This window comes from Pyrus communis, chromosome 2, assembly GCF_963583255.1.
Source record: "Pyrus communis chromosome 2, drPyrComm1.1, whole genome shotgun sequence".
Taxonomy (NCBI): Eukaryota; Viridiplantae; Streptophyta; class Magnoliopsida; order Rosales; family Rosaceae; genus Pyrus; species Pyrus communis.
Window position 1 is genome coordinate 3,055,908 of NC_084804.1, and position 20,885 is coordinate 3,076,792.

The following is a 20,885-nucleotide window of genomic DNA, read 5'->3' on the forward strand; positions in this document are numbered from 1 at the left end:
CTAGAAAAAAAAAAAAAAAAAAAAAGAAAGATGGAACCTATTTCCCCTCCCTTACAAACACCATTGCTGCCCTCCCACTTGATCCCGGCGACCTCCTCTATCTCTTTCTCTTCCTCATCCTCTCACTCTAACCTCGAATTGGCGTCGATCGGAGCCGCGAGACGCAGCCAGTAACGAAATCGAAGGGAGTTTGGGGATTTTGGTATTCGACTGGTCACTTGGAACGAAATCGAAGGGCAGCGAAATCTGGGTTTTGGGGATTTCGGCTTTAGGTTCAGTGCGGCTTCGTCGAACTCACCTTCGACGACTTCTGGACGACCTCTGCCTTCCGTCAGAGGCTTAGATCTCAGTGCGGCTTCGTCGAATTCGAGGTTGAGCTTTTGCTGGGACTTCTGGTCCTTGAGTGGACCAAGTGGAGACAGAAGAAAATGAAGAAACGAATTTCTGGGTGTTTGAACTATCTTTTCAAAATTTTAGTTGAATTTCTAATTAATTTTAAACATAATAAAATTTTAATTTTTTAATCCACATGTCCGACTTGCTTCAGCAGTTAACAGAAGGGCTAACAGGAAAAAGAGACGGTTGTATGAAATTAAAAAATAATAATAATAAATGTATAAAGTTAAAATATTTTAAAAATATTGTATGAGATTGTAATTCGATCTAAACCTAAGAGGGTATTATGTAATTTACCCTCAAACTAAATAGCTGCTTTTCAATCTTGCCAATACCTAACAGAACACTGCAGTGTATCTGACTCATGAATCACAGAACATGTGTAAGTATGCAGAGCCCCCATCCATTGACCAGTACACGCGTCGAGCAACAGGGCTGCCACCTTATCTTCCCAAACAAGAAGCAACCCCAGAAAGCGGTGGCCCGATATAATACCACAACGGAAAACAAAATTTAACAGGGAAACAGAAAGAAAGAAAGAACAGAAAGAGAGCAAACAGAGAACAATCTGAGCAGCGAAGATGGTAGTAATTTCCATGGCAAAAAATATCATCTTCAACCTCTCCAAGTCTTTCCCTCAAACCCCTTCATCACTCTCTCTCAGAAATTCCTCTCACAAAGTCTCGAGAGTCTGCTTCGCCTCCGCCTCCAAATCCTCCGAGGTAATTAGTTATTAGAGTACGTGATTAACAGTAATACTTGTCGACGAATGTAAGAATCTGACATCGAAAAGTTGATATATTTAATGAATGGTTCCACCCATGTTTTCACAAGGTATGTGCAAGTTAGGGATAACATCGGTGCATTTAGTAGTAGATAATTGGTCCGTCTCTCTAAAATTTTCTTGATGGATTCATAATTTAATTTGATCCGATACACGCTTGAACTTCAGGGTCGAAATGCACCAGAAGGGAATAGAGATTCGAGGGCTGACTGGGCATATGATGACAAGAAGTGGAGGAATGAGAACGTGAATTACAAAGGAAAGGATCCAACAGATGAACTCAAGGATAAGATGAAGAGCGCAGCGGAGACCATGGCGGAGAAGGCTAAAGAGGGAGTGAACAGAGCAGCGGAGACGGCAGAGAGCGCCAAGGAGAAAGCGAAACAGTACGGTTATGAAACAAGGGAGAAAACGAAAGAAATGACCGACACTGCGGCTGCGAAGGCAAAAGATGGAACTTATGAGGTCGTGGAGACGGCGGAGCAGGCCAAGGAGAAGGCGAAAGAGAATGTTTGGAGTATGAAGGAGAAAACAGAGGACGTGGCAGAAACGGTGGCGGAGAAGGTGAAGGAGGGGACGAGCAAGGCAGCAGAGACGGCGAAGGACACAGTGAAGGGGGCGTGGGGGGCCGTGGAGGAGGCGGGGCATAAGATCAAGGAGACAGTGCTTGGGACTTCATCGGACTCTGACAATGAGGTGGCGGTGGAGGAGAATGTTGTGGGGGTTTTGGATGACGGTGTGGAGGTGGTGGAAATATTGGATGAGGAGGGGAATGTTGTGGACGTTCTGGATGAGGATGTGGTGGTGGTGGAGATATTAGATGAGAAGGGGAATGTTGTAGATGTTAGGAGGCGGATTCGGAGGCCTGAAGATGATGTGAAGAAATAGTGATGTTTTGGCGAAGGAAACTTTGCTCAGTTGTTGCATTGCATATCATGGAAGGAGTTGAAGCCTAATGTTTGGTACTTGTAGACTTGTAGTTAATAAATCAAAGGTGGCATGTTTGAAGTGGCATTAATGTTTTCATCTTTTTTTGTTCTTTGCTTTTCAAATGTATATTTTACAACTTTGGCTTAGTATTTTTTTTTATTTTAACAAACGATATTTCAAATAGTGGATGAAGTCTCACAACGGATTAACAATAATGTGGTTAGCCTTCGTTCTCTGAACCATTTGTTTTTTTTGTGAGGCTACCTAGTGAGCACGGAATTTAAAACCTCTTATTTACTAGTTAAGAGAATACTGGCTCATTTAGTTTTATTATTAAAGAACAATGTAGATATGGTTGGGCAGGGACTTTCAATTTTGTGAGATTAAGACAATGTGACGAAAGATGGATTACAAAAACCCAACTCAATAGCCTTCGGATGAATTGAATAGTGTACCACTCGACCCAACAGAATTAACAGCCGGGCCCAAATTGAACCAGCCCAACAATGCCATCGAAATCAGAAATTGCAGTATGTTCGCATGGCATAAATACAAGTAACCTCGTCCCCACCATACCACGTAGAGAGAGAGAGCTTTGAGGAGGACGATGTGGAGTGCCGGAAGAGGACAACGGTATGAATGTGGGAGTGTGGGGGAGCAGTTGCAACCCCTGACGGACGCTACCATCACCAACTGGTCCATCTGCTAACTCCTCTTCCTCTTCTTCTGCCGTCTGCCGTTACGTAACTACGTTGGTTAGGGCAGGGGTAAGTGCCTCTCTATCATCCTAATCCAATCTTATCAAGTATTATATTTGATTGGAGTTGGGATTCACGCTTTTAAGACATATTTTAAACACGTAGAACTTACTTCGTAATATAATTACAAAAGTTTGAATATGTTTAGTGTTTAGGTCTTCTTTAAAATATCATGTTTACAAAAAATCACGCAAATTTAAAACTATATGACTGATAGAAATTAGAGTTTTGTGTTGTTTCTCTTTGCTACAAATAAAATGTCTTAATTGTTTGGAATTTATCTTTTTTATCTTTTTTTTTTTATATAAGAATGATTTGATGAATGTTGTGCTATAAACAGTTCAGTTAGTTAAGTATGTTGCGAAATAACCCTACAAAATAACTAAATCAGTGTTAAGATGTGTGTCAAAAACATCTCTACACATATCAAATCCAAATTTCCATTTCACACACTCACACTTCAATCTATATTTTAGGCCTAGAAAATGTGAATTTCAGCAGTCAGCACCCATTTTCATAGCTTCAAACTGAATTGCCCAAATTGCCACTCCTTGGTCCTTATATATATCAAGTAATTTCCATTACCAAACGTAAAGCAAATGAGTTTAAAAAAAAAAAACATAATGCTAATGAGACCATCTCCAATGCAATCTATATATTCTAATAATTGGATATTTATGAAGTACATGGTTATGGTGCTTCTTGCGTGTGCAATTTAGAATGAATTAGTGAAAAATCAATGCTCCGCACAAGATCTAAATCTTATATATAACTAAAATTTGAATATAAGTTTCGATTTGAATATAAACTTATATAGAGGTTTTTAACTTTCTGTTGCATAAATGTTACATATGGACTCACAGATAATATCTTAGTCCAAATTATTTGGTGCATAAGAGATGGCTTAACATACAAAACCCAATAAAATCTTAGTTTTGTTTTGGTAGATAAATCATTATCAACATAATCTCTTCCACATTGATACGTAATTAATTTTCAATCCTATTGCATAACACGCTCGACGTTCCATCAACTCTAGTTACCAATCACCACCTGGCGTTATATTGTTGCGCATACATTTTTTAATCATCGAGAAAAGAGAGATTTGGTTCTCTAACACACACACTTTTGATCAAAGAGGCAGATTGCAATATATGTTAACGTGAATATCTTTGACGTTAACATTTTTAACGGTGACGGTTTTAGGTAAACGAGATAAGAGAGGAGAATACTTTAACACACGCTGACATTTTTCAGAGAGATTTAAATGTGAAGTTTTTATATGGAAACTATTGCTTTTTTTAGCGCACACACGTACATTTTTTTTTCTTAAACGAGAAACAGAGCAATATTTTCATTCTTCTACACTCAAATTTAAAATTTTTATTTGTATTTTAGATAAATTTAACATAGACTATTGCTTGTATAAAAAAATATAGGTTACAACCAAATTCGAATTCTTCTGGACAAAGTTAGTTTGTTGAAGAATGACAAAGTACTTTGACTAATCCAAAACTTGAGTAGTATACAAGAAAATATGCGAGAGAGAGAGAGAGAGAGAGAGAAAGAGAGAGAGAGAGTCACCGTGGAAATGTTCTTATCAAAGGGGACACAATTGTCATTCTGAGTAGAATTGGTGTCCAATTAGCATGGTGATGTCAAATAGAAGAGAAGAAATCCGTCCAACAAGAGTACAGATCCTCTTCAAATTAAAAAAAATGGAACCAATGATGAAATAATTCGGATAATTAAAATTTAATTGAACGACTACAATTATTATAATTTTTAAAAAAATCTCTTATTTGTAATTATTAAATCAAATTTGAATGATCTATATTATTTAATTATTGAGTTTTGTTTTTTTAGATCCGGAGAAAATCTGTACTCTCCCAACAAAAACACCACAAAATAAAATTTTAAATAAGGAAATGGAAAATAGTTGTGAATACAAGACTCGAGAGTATGTATGATTGTAGTAGATAGGCAGAGGAGAGAGAGAATAAATAGTAGTTGCTGAAGTATGAGTATCTGACACAGCAGCTAAAAACCCATTGACGACCGCCACTAGCCAGTAGCCACCCTCTTCCGCCCTTACCCGCCGCCTCTGCAGGCTCTGTTCTCTCTTATTCCCCTGTTCCTGTGGTCCATCTCCTACCCTACACCTCCATATATCTAGAAACCGAATACAGCTAAAACTCTCATCTTTTTCTTCTCATAATATTTCTGTGGTTTTTTTTTTTTTTTTTTTTTTTTTTTTGGGTGGTGATATTGATCATTGGGTCTGAAATCTTTAGCATATCGGAACGGAAAGGCCGACTCTTTGGACCGTTTTCCGGTAAGGGCTGAATTTTTCTGTATTGGTTTTCCTGTATTTGATGGATCAAAAGCAAATGGACTGGGAATTTTTTATCAGTTCTAACTTTTTCTGAGCTGGGTTGGTGAGATAGATGCTGTTATGTGACGGAAAATCGTTTCCCATATTGTCTCTAGCTCCCACAGATTACTACAACCTCTCCCTCTCTCTCCCTCCCTCTCCCTCTCCCTCTCCCTCTCCCTCTCCCGCTCTCCTTTTTCTGGGTTTTCTGCATATCTGCCACCGGTCCAAAATTCCAGAAAAAAGAAGAAGCAAGTCAAACCGATTCGTCTCAAACTCTGACACCGTTTCTAGAAGGAGAAAAAGAAATCCTCGCGGATATCGCTCGATTTCAAGATCAGATTTTCCATAAATTTCAATTATCACCTGGGCTTTAATTGTTTCATTATTCAATGTGAATGATGAAATGAATGGCCGATGGGTTTGGATGTAACCCTGGTAGGTGGGTGGGAACAAGAAGGAAGGAACACCCGGCATGCAGAGAGAGAGCAATATAACGATAACGATCGCCGTTAGTTTTGGCAGTTTTGGGTGTCGAGAGTAGATTATCTAGGACTAGCGACGGACACGTTTAGCACACCCTAACAACGATCCAATTTCCTCCTATTTATAAACCTCTGCATGTCGCTTGAAGCCCCACATCAATCCATCAGACAATTTCAGATCATCACAAGAGAGAAAGCAACATGCAGCAACAGCAGCAGGAGGGAGGTGAGCAGAAGGAGCAGCAGAACCAGGATCAGCGGTTGAAGGCGGCGGAGCAGCAGAACCAGCAGCCGCACAGGTGCCCGCGGTGCCAGTCCATGAACACCAAGTTCTGCTACTACAACAACTACAGCCTCTCTCAGCCACGGTACTTTTGCAAGGCGTGTAGGAGGTACTGGACTCAGGGCGGGACCCTCCGGAACGTCCCCGTCGGCGGCGGATGCCGGAAGGGGAAGCGCGCCAAGGGGGGTTCCTCCTCGGCGTCAGCATCTCGGACCGTGCAGCCGCAGCCACCACAGAAAGAGCAGAACGTGCAGAACAATTTGGGAATTGGCGGCGGGTCCGTGGGGATGTCTACGGCGAACCCGAGCGGTGGATTGGCTATTCACCATCAGTACTACCCTGGTTCTTCTCATGGGTACTTGTCACCTTTTGCAGGGCTTCAATCTCTGAGTCAATCTCAGCCGTTCAATGTTGGGGGCGGTCATGATCCTGCCTCGAACATGAGCCTGCTGCAGGGGTTCAATCTCTCAGTTCCTATGGTGGCGTTGCAGCCGCAGCAACGTCAGCAGTTTTTTCAGATGGGCGGCGCCAGGAGCAACAATCTGTTGGATCAAGCTGCTCTGTACCCATCTGAGCATGATCAGTGGGCCCCCCAAAGCGTCGTCAACAGATCATCTGTGAATCCTTCTTCTTCTGCAGCAGCAGCAGCCTCGCACAGCGCTTTGTGGACCATGGGCAATAACAACCCCATCACCACCACCACCACCACCACCACTGCCAGCAGCAGCAGCGGCGGCCCATCTCTGAACCCAAAGCAGTGGCCTGATCTGCCCGGATCATATGGCTCTCCTAATTGAGAGACTTTTAAGGCATGCGTATGATCGTATCCCTACAAAGCATGCAAATTAATCATATACTTACTTTTGTATACCAAAGGGAGATTACCATATGGATCTCAAAGTGTCACCCATTAATTTTCAGTTCTTATAATTATTTACTAAATTGGTTAATTGTACTTGGTGGTTAAGGTATGTATGATCTTTGTTTCTCGTGGAACAAAACTATATATTATGTTGTAAATGAGAGGATAATATTTGGGTCATAGGCATATATAGCCTTTTGTTCAATTCCATGAGTTGGGTTATTTAGGTGGTGGTATTTTGAACTTGAAATTCATCGAAAGCTATTGAACTAAATATTTGTGCTTTTGTTTTTGGTATTTTATGCCTTTATTGTTTGCTCTCGTACTCCAAAATTAACACCATCTATATCATATTTGTTGACCACGTTGTTGAAGATTGACCTAATAACACAAGTGCATTCCAATTGTACGTGGGATTTAGACAAGTGCATTCCAATTTTACATGGGACTCTTGTCATAGCAAAATGGTCAGTATGTGATTAGTCACCATATTTAATGAACACATTGTTGAAGACAGATCTAAATAACAGAGATGATGTGTTCAACTCGTGTATGCATGTATGCAGAACTCATACCGGTTATGTGGTCAATATCTAATCAATTATCTATACCATATTTACTAGTCACACTATTGAAGACGTGTAATAAAAATAAGTGAGTTTGACTTATTTATGCGGAATTTATACTAGATAAATGATGAGTATCTGATCAGTTATTTATACATTATATATATTTATTGATTACGTTGTTGAAGACCGATTTAATAAATATAGTTTAATTCTATCTACATATACAAAACTCTTACTAAATAGGCAATTAGTAATGTGATCAATAAATGTTAAAGTTGTGTGAAAATTATGTCAAACTGATGACTTGTACTTGATTCAAGGTCTTGAAGGAAAAGGTGAAAAGCAAGAAGAGAGTACTTGAACAGAAAGTTAGATGTAATGCAAGCACAGAGGAAGGTTTAGCTAAATGTGTAGAAAAGTTGACGAACGAGAGTCATATGGATAGGTCTTGTTGCATGTGGTGGTTGACTGCAAATGCTTTTGATGAAGGATGAATCACCTGAGACAGACTTCCAAATTGCTTTATGATTTATTTTATTTTTTTGGTAATTTTGCTTTATGATTTATTATTGCACTTGGCAAGTTAAAGCCTGCCTATTACAGCTACAAGCTCTCTTTATTTGCTTTAATTTTTGTAAAAAAAAAAAATACTAATAATTCATATCAATGAATAAGTATTGGAAGAGATTGTGTCGTCTGTGCAGGCATAGCTGTTGGAGACCATTGTGTTGATTGTAATCGGGTGTGTGATATAATCTTCGTAGGATATATATTTTAAAATTTAAACGCATTTGATAACAAAATAATATGCTGGTATTGCTCACCACTATTTGCGTGTGGTGAGTTTAAATGCCTCATCAAAGATATAAGTTACTTGTCTACATATGCTATTGTGATATGTGATATTTTGTACGAATCACACGATACCATCTAATTGCACTATTAGGCCCCTGAATTTGTGACGCCATGATGGAGTATCAGGTGTAGATAAGTCTCTCTTCACAGATTTACAACATGTCAAATGAATTCTAGATTAGAGCCTAAAGGAAGGGAGAAAAAGCCGGCATGGTTTGATTCCATTTGAAACAACACCGTCCACGTTCTATAGGACAGTGAATCCAATTCCATCAGTGAATCCAACTCTGCAAGGACCACCACCGGCACAGTTGATTAGCACTACATTTATTAATTAATTATTTCGTAAACAATCATGTATTAGGACTTGCAATCGCATGATGAATTAACATATAATAATCAATGCATTAAGACTGAAAGCAAAGATCCATGTGGAATTAGGAGGGATTATTCTACAAATACAGAATGTTGTGAGTCTGAAAGTAAACGAGTGTCATATTTGTGGTTTGTAAGATTTCTCCTTTCATTGATGTTTTCTTCTTTTATTGATGTTAAACTCTTTTACCTTCATATTTTCACACGCTCCTCATGTGTGGCAAATTTTTAAAGCAAACATGTGGCATGAATTGAATGACAGGAAGAACGTGTAACTGTTGAACTTTACATATGAGTCAACCTACTCTAATACCATAAAAAAAAAAATTGAGATTCCATAAAAAGCTAAATAGCAATATAAAAAACAGTACAACTTAAAAAACTCTTTTAAAGTTTATCTTTCAATCAACGTGAGACTCTTTGTCGGTAGGGAGGGCGTGAAGGTGGGCATTGTGGTTTCGGACTAAAAGCAAATCTGTGGTCTGCCACAGAGAGATCTCTGTCGCACAACAAAAAAGGGCAAACCCGATTTTCTATTTTATAGCGAGTGACTCAAAATTTATTGTTTAAACCATAAACTCTAAAAGTGAATACTATTTAAATTTTCAAAGCAAGTTTGAGTGGAAATTGTTGAGACATGTAGACCGTAGTATATCTTATTTTGTATCGTTGCTGAGAGTATAAATTTTATGTCAAGAAAAGAATGAAAATAGAATTTATTTATAATTTTAGAGAGTTTTAACGAAACACTTTGGTACTGTTCACTTTTAACGAAAAACCATATTTTTACATTTTCCTAGTACTATTCACTGCACCTTTATTTGTCTTTTTTTCATTAAAACTAAAGTTTTTTTTTGGAGTTTTTGTTAGTTTTCCTTTAATTTTATGGTAGAATCTCAATTTCTACAATTATAATAAGCTTAAGCTATGAAATAATTTTTACTGCAAACATTACAAGTTTCATCAAGTTTCATTTGAATTTGCTTTTGAGAAAGGCTGAATATCAATAAACAATTTTCCAGTTTTGTGATTAAATTTTGATGTATATTGGCTTACTATTTCTTTAAGAGTAAAATCTGCAATGGATAGTTTGTTAATTGGAATTTAAATATTGGCCTTAACTAGTAGAATCTTAGGTGCATATTATGCTTGTAATTGCTACCTTATCTTTGCTTATGTAGTGTTAGAGTAGTACCCACGTATTAAAGACTTAAACTTAGTGGAATTGTCTTTTTTTTTTTCCAGCATCATTAACTAATCCCAAGTACAAATATTACATGATAATTGAATTATCGATGTAAATGCTACATAGTTAGTTAGTTCTTATCCTTTAGAGCCTACAAGTGTAAAAGGAGCATCCATCCAAAAAGAATCATGTCACATCCCAGTTCAGCTCCGTCGTAGTACAATATTATGTCACATCCCAGTTCAGCTCCGTCGTAGTACAATATTGTCCGCTTTGAGCCCTGGCCACGCCTTCACGGTTTTGTTTTTGGGAACTCATACAAGAACTTCCTAGTGGGTCACCCATCATAGGATTGCTCTCGCCCAAACTCACTTAACTTCGGGGTTCCGATGGAATCCGAAGCCAATGAGTTCCCAAAAGGCCTCGTGCTATGGGAGGTGAGCATGTACATATAAGGCACATCACCCCTTCTCCGTTGGTCGATGTGGGATGTTATTTTAGTGCCAGAGGTTTCGTGATGACAAGGATGGTTGGCAAAAGCTGTTATGTAGGAGACTTCTCCTTTCAGTACAATTATCATTCCTCTTATTTTACAGCAAATTTATCATGCTCTGACATCACTTGTGTGATATGGGTTCAATCCCCGCTCACATGCGCACTTTAAATTAGTCACTTTTAGGTTTTAATTTATTCACATTTTCCACATCACTACACTTTATGGCTTCGTCACCTTCCAGGTGTCGCCCAACACATCGCGATTCAAGTGTCCAGGTGGACATTCCGGGTTGGGGTGTGTCAGTTTGGTATCAGAGCCAGGTTGCCGTTCGGTGCGAGTGTGCCGACGAGGATGTCGGGTCCCTAAAGATGGTGTATTGTAACATCCCACATCGACCAACAGAAAGGAGGTAATGTGCCTTATATGTACATGCCCACCTCCTATAGCACGAGGCCTTTTGGGAACTCACTAGCTTCGAATTCCATTGGAACTCCGAAGTTAAGTGAGTTCAGGCGAGAGCAATCCTAGGATGGGTGACCCACTAGGAAGTTCTCATTTGAGTTCCCAGAAACAAAACTGTGAGGGCGTGGCCGGGGCCCAAAACAGATAATATTGTGCTACGACGGAATCGGTATGGGATGTGACAAATCACCCTAAGATGATCATCTCATGTCTATTTATTGTGTCGAAACAAAGTAAAATATGCTCTTGGAGTTTTGATGTGGAATAAATGAAAAATGAATTGGTCTAGGATGTGACAAATCACCCTAAGATGATCATCTCATGTCTATTTATTGTGTCGAAACAAAGTAAAATATGCTCTTGGAGTTTTGATGCGGAATAAATGAAAAATGGATTAAAGAATGACAAGCCACTGCAATTTGTATATGATGAGGATGTTACGAATAACTTAAAATCAGTATTCGAATATCTCCAACATAATAAAAAAAATAAAGAAATAGGTAAATATTCCTTTGAAGTCCATCACTATCTTAGCCAAAACTATTCGTTGGAAAAAAAAATCCAGTCCCCACATCCATCCATTCTAAATTGAACAGTAAAGCACATTGGAGGTCGCCATCTTCGGTTGCTTGTGCCCCAAGAGACTTCCATAAATAATGGGAATGATTGAGTATTTCAACCTAAAGGGTCTGGCTTGAAACTGGAAAGGGCATGATGGTAAATACAGCTTTCAGGACAAAGTATGATGAGAGTACTGCTGCATTAGTGGGGAAGCGTCCACCACCCTTTGCATGGAGGAACAACCCAGTGTCTAGCTATAGCTCCACATCGAACATTTACATATGATTTTGATGTGTGATGTATATATTTCTATAAGAGCAGTTCCATCGGACACAAAATTGCCCAGGATCTTGTCCAAAAATCAGCCCAGCACCCTGTTAATCTGCTCCAGCCCGCAAAACAGCCTGGCACCCAGCCCAAGCCAGACAACAAACCAGCCCATTTTGGACAGACCCAGAGGCCAGCCTATTTGGCTAACGCATGCAGCACGCTCGCGACTGGCGTGAGTAGGAGACAAGGGTGCAGGCGGCGGGGCCCGCTTGTCAGCCCACTTGTGTTCACCCGGATTAGAGCTACATGGCCCTCCTCAGTGTCGTTGGATTTCCAACAGTAAAAAAAATTTAAATTTGACTTTTAAAATGGATCGTCCGATCACAGATCAACGGTTCACGTTTTTTTCACCAAAAATAAAAATAAAATAAATAAAAAAGGCCCAACGGTTAGAATTATGATCGTTGGCCACGTGGCAGTGCCTTGGCTCTTGGATTTGAATATTTTTCAAATCCAACGGTCCAGATTAATTAACTATATTAAAATTTATTAAAAATTATGAAAAAAATACATAAAATTTATTTAAAAATACATAAATTTTTTTAAAAAGTTTTTTTTTATTTTTATTTATTTATAAATACCTAACCCTCATCTTCCATAGACTGAAAAAGAAAAACACTTCGCAAAATGTCAAGAGGGGTGTAGGAAGGATGTGGAGCATTGTTTTGGTATCCTGCAAGCTCGTTGGGCGATTGTCAGGTCTGTTGCTAGAATGTTTGATGTCGGGGCTCTTCGATCCATCATGATGAAGTGTATTATTCTCCACAACATGATTGTGGAAGATGAGTATGATTATGATGTCGTCGATGAATATGAGCCGAATCTGATGAACAACTTAAGAACACGTATCTACTGTGCTCATGACCGGACCGAAGATCTCATGCAACACGAGCCGTTAGAACGGGATGGACATTACAATGAATTGATCGCTCAGCAGTACACTAATGTGCAAGAGCCATACTGGCACGTAACCCGCTAGAATAACTTGATTGAGCACCAGTGGGGATTGCAAGAAGGATAATTAAAATAAACTTGTGGTTGAAGAATAAAGTGTATTTGATGAGTTTATGTAATTTTATTTTAGTGTGTTTTTTTTAAAGTTTATTTGATGAGTATGTAATTTTATTTTAGTTTGTTTTTTTTAAGTTTATTTGAAATTTTATTCGAAATTGGTTAAAAATCTTATCTGAAAATAAAACTATTTTTTATTTATTTATTCTTTTAAAAAAATATAAAATATTTTAAATGGGCTGGATGCTAGCGCATTTTGTAGGGGTGGAGATCGTTTGTGCCATCGCATTTTTAGACTGGGTGCCAGCGTATTTTTTTAGGGGTGGAGATGCTTTGGCCTATTACTGTTTACTGTGATCTATTACTGTTCACTTGAATGGATAAATGTGCTGGGTGCTGACGCAAAGTCTTTAGGGGTGGAACTGTTCTAAGATCGAAGTATGCATAAGTGGTGGTGACCAACTTGGCCAAAATACAAAAACTCCGGTGGAAATTAAGTGGACTTTCCATCAAATTAACATCCCGTCGATGTGGGACTCAAAGTCCCAATGCACCATCATTTGGTCAAGCTTGCTGGTGTCTTGTGGTTCATTAGACAGTTTTGTGGATTAGCTAGCCACTTAAACCATATGATCGTTTGAGACAATTACGTGTGCTAATCTAGGACAATAGTGTGTGTGCATAATTATATTAAGGAGTTATTTGTAATTAGATTTTCAATCAAAATGGTTAGAAAGTAAATATGTATCCTCATTCCTCAGCCAATCAACTTATATACTATTTAATGGTATTATTCTACGATCCCATTAAGCAACACTGATACTTTAAAATGTATGTGATGAATACGCAGTCTTTTCCTCAAATATATTCTAAATTCACATAAATTCTTTATACAATATAAATACTGTCAATGATCCGTAAAATGAAAGTTTAGACCACATTATGGTATTGAGACTATGTGTTTTAGAAAGTGAATGTGGATAAAGTAATGATGGGTTCACAAAAGTGTAGTTAATTTGCAAAATATTCCTATTTCTATATTAGAAACTTCGGTAGCTGCACTACTAGGGTAGCTTTCACACCCAGATTATTCAATTAGAGTACGTTAGATCAGGTGAAACCAAAATACATAGAGTCACGTACTTCTGTAAAAATTATCGTAAGAATAATGTGATCGAATTTCCTTTTAAGTTTTTGTCCAACACTAAAACTTTAGTGGGAATAAAGACTGAAAGAGAGAAGGAGACCAATGTAGAAGATGGGGTTGGACTAACCAAGAAAGGTAGTTGAAATTTCTTTTTGTCATGGCAAAGTGTTGCTTTAGAGCAAAGGTTTGACGTAGGCCATTATCAAAGTGAAGGAGTTGTGAAAATAGCGTGGAGAAGGGGGTACTTCTAAGGAAGGAAGGAAGGAAGGGGTTACAATTGCACTGCATGCCATCAGTCATCACCAATCTAATTATTAAATCCCTCACACACAACTGCCCATTGTCTCATATCTGCACCTATATTTCCTCGCATTGGTCTACTTGTCCTCTTCTAGCTGGTTCCTTCGTATACCTGTCGTAAGGCTTGTAATAGAATGTTTATAAAATAAAATTAACATAATGTATTTGGTAGGGAATTATATTAGAAATTTCTAAGATTACATGAGCTTCGTCTTGTATTTCTCTTATTAATTATGGAAAGTGATTTTCATACCCTATTTTTAGCTTCTTGCACACATTTGTTCAATTTGTTATTAATTTTCGTTTAATTTATTTAATTTGATGATCATAAATAAAGAGAAGTATGTGAGAAACAAAAAAAAGTGTGTGAAAATCACTTCCCATTAATTATATAATGAGATTATATATTTAATTAAAACCATATTTCAAACGAATTTCATCCTTTACAATTGGATTCATATGATAAGTGATGTATGACAAACCCAATCTTACGACCAAGAGGTCTTTTTATGTAGGCCCAATCAATATAGTAATTTTTTTGTTTAACCCAACATTTATGGGGTTACAATTTAAACATAATTTGTGCATTCATTTCTTGTTGTATGATTATTTTGATGACATTGATATTAAATATATAATTAAATTGAAATTCCTAATTATATGCAATTGTTTACCTATGATAATGATATCTAAAATAATTTTTTTAAATCATATATAATACAATTATATATATATGAAAAATAAAACATCTTCATTTATATAAAAGAGATACGAAATAATTCTACGTATGAAAAATATCACTATCTACATTCAATAAAGATACCAAAACAATTATATACCTAATGCAAATTTCAAGACATGTAGAAGCAAAAGGAATATATATTACAAGTTATCACCAATTCACCATGACAAATTTCAATACAAACTATGCCTCCATATAAGGTAGAATAACACGGGCAAAAAGAAAAAGAAAAAAAGAGTTGAAGAAGATGAATAAGAACTTAGCATGAAAGTGACAATTAACAAAAAATGCCAATCAAATATAAGTTTTGCCGTTTGAAATCATAATAATTAATATATAGGTGTTGCCCAAATCATGTTTGTATCCATTTAAACTTAGGGGCCGGCTTGAACTGAAAAATAAAAATATTTGTTTGTATCTTACACAAAAGGAAGGTTATCCTAGGTTGTACAGTAGTCAAGGGATTTACATCAAAAGTGATTTTTTTGGAGGAGTTACCTAAAACTTGCTTAAGGAAAAGGTTTTAAATCTAATTGTCTATTTTACAAATGATAATTATGACCATGCTGTGAGTAAAGTGGGAAGAATACTTCTTCAATGTTGCTCTTCTTTCCGTAGCGAAGCATAGTTCTTATAAAATAGTATTGTTGTTGCTAAGGACGTTGTTATCTTATTAATTATCATTAGATCAATAAATTTTGAGGTATTCTCAAATTTTTAGTGAATTTGGATTGCTAATGAATTCTGACTCAGAGTTATCGATAGATCTATATATTTAATTACTATGTCACGATGCGAGCTTCACCATGTTCCCGATATCGCAAGTTTGTATGAAAAGCCAGAACTAAATTAAATGCAGGAATGACTAATGAAATGAGGCAGGAGCTAGGAGGACCAGCATGTGTTAAGCATATGAACGTCTTTCCTCTGTCAATTCTGTCCATTGAGAGAGGAGTAGAAAGAGGGGAGTGGGGGGCTGCATCTGCATCCTCAAAAAACTGGATTTGTTGGGGATACAGACAAGAAGACAATATAAGAGACTGAACCTGAATCCAAGCCCACTGGGCTAAGTTGGCATCTAGGACCCCACTACATCTGTAGAGATTGCAATTGCAACAGGTCTGTCAACGATGTCAGTAATTTCTTACACAAGCAGACTAGACACCATCACATGCAGCTTGGAAAGCTAATTTCACCCGACACTAATTTCAGCCCTAGAGGATCAGGTTTCTGCAGAATTTGATCCCTGTCCAGGCTTAATTTACAACATGTTGCCTAAACACTCTATCTTAATTACTCGAGGCCCTAAAATCAAACTAGTTGTGTTTTGATTTCTAGACAAGTTACCCCTTATAAAATATATAAAACAGGTTCTATGCCATTTAATTGCTTCCATTTATTGCATTTCCAATATCGACCTAGAACTAATTGTGATATATAATTTGGTCTTGTAATCTGCAGTGAAACGGTGGTACTACATTATACATGTTGATGTGATAACACAAATGAGTCGTCTAATGTTTTATTTTTCTATGAGATAGTCTAACATGTTATATTGTTCTATTATTAACGAAATTTATAGAATGTATTACTGCTTTGTGCTTCACAACCGTAGTCTTCTTTCTTCGTATTGTTTTAAGTATCACTTAGTTGAAATCATATCACATGGTTGTTCTTTGATATATTGATATATGGATCATCGATACCAAGGCATGCCCTCTTCACCAAACAATGTTCAATCCAGACAAATTAACATGTATTTAATCATATTTTATAAATCACATGACGTGATTGTTGATGATTGGATTAAGTGTTAACAATATTATTTTCTATTGATGATATATTACATGATTTGTAAATATAGTCTAAAAAGTTGGTCTACCTAGCATTACTCTATAAAAAAAAACATCGTGGTGCTCAGGTTGTTATATCTTATAGGATTTTTAGCTAAAATAGTCTCTAAGATTTGCATAACATATCACTTTGGTCCCTGAGATTGAAAATCAATAGAAATGGTCCATGAGATTGTCCACCATCCATTATTTTGGTCATTCCGTTAAAAACTCAATTAAGTGGTCTCGAAGCTCATACCGGACACTGAGATTTTTGGCCAGAAGTTTGGGCAATTTTCAAAGTTTCATAACTCAATCGTTTCTTAACCAAATTCGACCCATAATATATCAAAATGAATATAGGAAATTGTTGAACAAGATTATACTTATTTAGAAGCCCAATGGTTGCCGGAGATGGTCGAAAAATAGCCTGAAGGGTGACTGGTCCGTGGGAAAACTGGAAAACTCGCCGGAAACTGGATAAATTTTATACGTTCATAACTTTTTCAATACTCAATGAAATTGAGTGATTCAAAGACAAAAATCATACTTCTCGACAAGATGAAGAGAATGGTATTTTTTTGACAGCTAACTTGCTGTGATTTGGTCGAAAAACAGCTCGAAAGTGGTAACTTGATGAGACTAAGACAACCACTTTTGAACCATTTTCCGATCAAACCATGGCGACTTAGCCATCGAGAAAGCTACCATTCTCTTCGTCTCGTTGAGAAGTATGATTTTTGGTATTGAATCATTCAATTTTGTTGAGTATTGAAGAAGTTATGAACGTTTAAAGTTTACCCAGTTTCCGGCAAGTTTTTCAGTTTTCCTGCGGACCAGTCATCTTTCAGGATATTTTTCGGCTAAACCACAGTGTGTTAGCCATCGAGAAATGTGACATTCTCTTCGTGTCATCGAGAAGTATGATTTTCGTATTTGAATTACTCGATTTCATTGAGTATTGAAGAACTTATGAATGTTTAAAGTTTGCCTAGTCTTCTAGTTTTTCCGTGGACCAGTCACCTTTCAGGCTATTTTTCAGCCAAACCACAGCTAGTTTTCTGTCGAGAAAGGTACCATTCTCTTTGTCTTGTCGAGAAGTATGATTTTCATTTTTGAATCTTTCAATTTCGTTGAGTATTGAAGAAGTTATGAACGTTTAAAGTTTACCCGCGGACCAGTCATCTTTCAAGATATTTTCCGGCCATCTCCGGCAACCATTGGGTTTCCAAATATGTATAATCTTGTTCAACACTTTCCTATCTTCATTTTGATATATTATGGGTCGAATTTGGTTAAGAAACGATTGAGTTACAAAGCTTTGAAAATTGCCAAAACTTCCGGCTAAAAATCTCAGTTTTTTGTATAAGCTCCGGGACCACTTAACGGAGTTTTTAATGGAAGAACCAAAATAATAGATGGTGGACAATCTCAAGGACCAAAATGATGTGTTATGCAAATCTCAAGGATCATTTTGGCTAAAAAGCCTATCTTATATTATCATTCAATCAATACGTACTTTTTGAAATGTTTTAAATTTTTTTATTAATTTTGGATTGAATTATGTCAAGGTTATGGTTCGATTTATCTCTTTAATTACTATACCACGATGCCGATGCGACCATGTTCCGATATCGATAGCTTGCATGAAAAGCCAGAACTAAATTAAATGCAGGAATGAGAGGCAGGAGCTAGGAGAACCAGCATGTGTTAAGAAGCTGATCATCTTTCCTCTGTCAATTGAGGGGGGCCTGCATCCCCCCAAAAATTGGATTTCTTAGGGATAAACAAGTAGACAATATAAGAGACTGAACCTGAAACCAAGCCCACTGGACTAATTTGGCATCCAAGACCCCACTTCTGCAGAGGTTGCAATTGCAGAGGTCTGTCAATGACATGCCTCGGTAATTTCTTACAAAAGTAAACTGTAGACACCATCACATGCAGCTTGGAACCCTAATTTCAACGACACAAATTTCAGCCCTAGAGGATCAGCTTTCTGCAGAATTTGATCCCTGTACAGGTTTATTTTACAACATGTACACTCCCTTTCTTAATTACTGAACGCCCTAAAATCTAATTGTGTTTTGAATTTCTGGACAAGTTACCCCTTATAAAAGATACAAAACAGGTTTCTATGTCATTTTGGTTTCTTCCCCTTATTGCCCTGCCAATATCGGCCTAGAATTAATTTTGATGTATAATCTGACCTCGTAATCTGCAGTAAAACGTTGGTACTACATTATATATGTTGATACGGTAAACACAAATCAGTCGTCTAAATGTTTTGTTTTTCTACAAGATAATCTGACATGTTATATTGTTAAATTATTAACGAAAATTATTGAATGTAGTATGGCTTTGTGCTCCACAACCATGGTCTTATTTCTTCTTAATGTTATAAATATATAATGAGGCTACAATCATCACATCGTTGAAATCATATCACACGGTTGTTCTTTGATATATTGATATATTAGATCATCGTATAAAGGCACATGCCCTCATCACCAAACGATGTTCAATCCAGACAACATGTAAACATGCATGCATAAAATATACAAACTGAGGACCACCATGCATACATGTTGGCGTCGTCACTTGCCTAGCTACTTTTGAGTACATGTACATGGCATGGATATCATAATGAAGGCTTCCAAGTTCCATCTTGGAGGCAAGTTTAGATCGTGATCAGTACTTGCCGATCAGCCAATATAAATTGGGACCAGCAGCACTACCACCACAGAAAACCACCATATATTACCTTATTTCATAAAATCCTGTCTTCATTAGGAAAACCACGCTCATTTTAATTAATCTAGTTTTCTTGCTACTAATTTGCCAATTCTAAACCCACAAACCCTTGCAAAAAGGACCCAAAAGAACGGAGTATATATTGTCCCAAAAACGAATGCACGTATATATAAATGTGAGACAAGGCCGAATTTCATCCTACGCATGAATTATGTAATGTCACTCAAATTCCAAAAACCTAAGCCAAAACCTAGAGCTCAGAGAAAATTTGCAAAGTAGCCAAATGTGGAATATGTTAAAGAATTTTAGTAAATTCTTTTAACGAGAGTTTCACATTGTTGGAGGGGACTCAACTGGATATATCTGAATCTTAAAAAAGCTAATTTTCCAAATTCCCCTTAGTCATTTTATTGTATGCCCACATAAAATAAGAAATTAGTAAGTCTGTTTTCCATCTGAATTTCGCTCTCACCAGATTTTGAATTCATTTTATCAAAGGGAGAGCCGGCAAGGGTAGATCATGAATTGGCAGCTTTTGAAGGAGTGCGCTACCAGTTGTCTACCACTAAGTCTAGGATATCATATCCATACTGAATATTATTACTGTGACAACAACATAAATTTCATCAGATGATTAGCTAGCTAGTTTAACAAAAATTTACAAGTTAACAATTCAAACTAAGTTAATCATCTAAATCTGCATATACATGCATGCACGCATAAGTCAAAGAATTCCCACTGATATCTCATAGGTAGATATCCTATGGCTTGTCCATTTGAAAATACATTAATTCATTACCTTATCTTAGTTATTCCCATGTGAAACCTTCATCACGTACGTGCATAAAGAATCTCCACCACTCTCTCTCTCTCTCTCTCTCTCTCTCTCTCTCTCTCTCCCCAAGCTGGTAGTACTATAAATTGGGAGAATAAACAGTTCCCTACAGCCAGCATACTATTGTCCAAGGGCATAAATCTCACGTACCTTCAAATCCATATATTTGTTGTCTCCCGTAGAATAATTTCAAGACATGAAAACTGTGGCTTTGACTCGAACCATCTACTTTTCTTGAGGTTCACATTAGTTTCCACAAACACCACACTCAATCTCAATGGTAGCCTAAATGCATGCTCACTACATGCAACAACTGACAATAGCCAGCTACTGACATTAGTTGTTACGAGTCAGGAAAATGCGTGTTAGTAGCTAATTGCACGAGTTAAAAGGCATATCAATAATGAGGTTATTGGCCACAATTAGGCGTTTTACCCACCCCATACTCTGTACAGCTAACCTTAGTACGTAGCTTCGTGAAACATCATGTACAGACAGTATCATGACATACAGTATATGTTCAGCTTTTAATGTGAATGGTTTGAAAATATCAGCATT

At 37.2% G+C, this 20,885-nt stretch overlaps 2 protein-coding genes across 2 annotated transcripts; both read left to right on the forward strand.

The window, feature by feature from the left end:
• The first annotated feature begins 928 nt into the window (after positions 1-928).
• On the forward strand, positions 929-2,256 carry LOC137725222 (desiccation-related protein PCC3-06-like). Its single transcript, XM_068463842.1, has 2 exons — positions 929-1,118; positions 1,349-2,256. Exons 1-2 carry the CDS (start codon positions 978-980, stop codon positions 2,066-2,068), a joined length of 861 nt encoding a protein of 286 aa, XP_068319943.1. The 5' UTR covers positions 929-977; the 3' UTR covers positions 2,069-2,256.
• Positions 2,257-4,779: 2,523 nt separating this feature from the next.
• LOC137725221 (dof zinc finger protein 1-like) lies at positions 4,780-7,043 on the forward strand. The gene has a single exon (XM_068463841.1). It carries the CDS (start codon positions 5,929-5,931, stop codon positions 6,805-6,807), a length of 879 nt encoding a protein of 292 aa, XP_068319942.1. The 5' UTR covers positions 4,780-5,928; the 3' UTR covers positions 6,808-7,043.
• The last annotated feature ends 13,842 nt before the right edge of the window (positions 7,044-20,885 follow it).

Coding starts and splice junctions, on each gene's coding strand:
- LOC137725222 (XM_068463842.1), top strand. CDS start 978: ATGGTAGTAATTTCCATGGCAAAAAATATCATCTTCAACCTCTCCAAG. Junction 1,119..1,348: donor CCGCCTCCAAATCCTCCGAG/GTAATTAGTTAT, acceptor CTTGAACTTCAG/GGTCGAAATGCACCAGAAGG.
- LOC137725221 (XM_068463841.1), top strand. CDS start 5,929: ATGCAGCAACAGCAGCAGGAGGGAGGTGAGCAGAAGGAGCAGCAGAAC.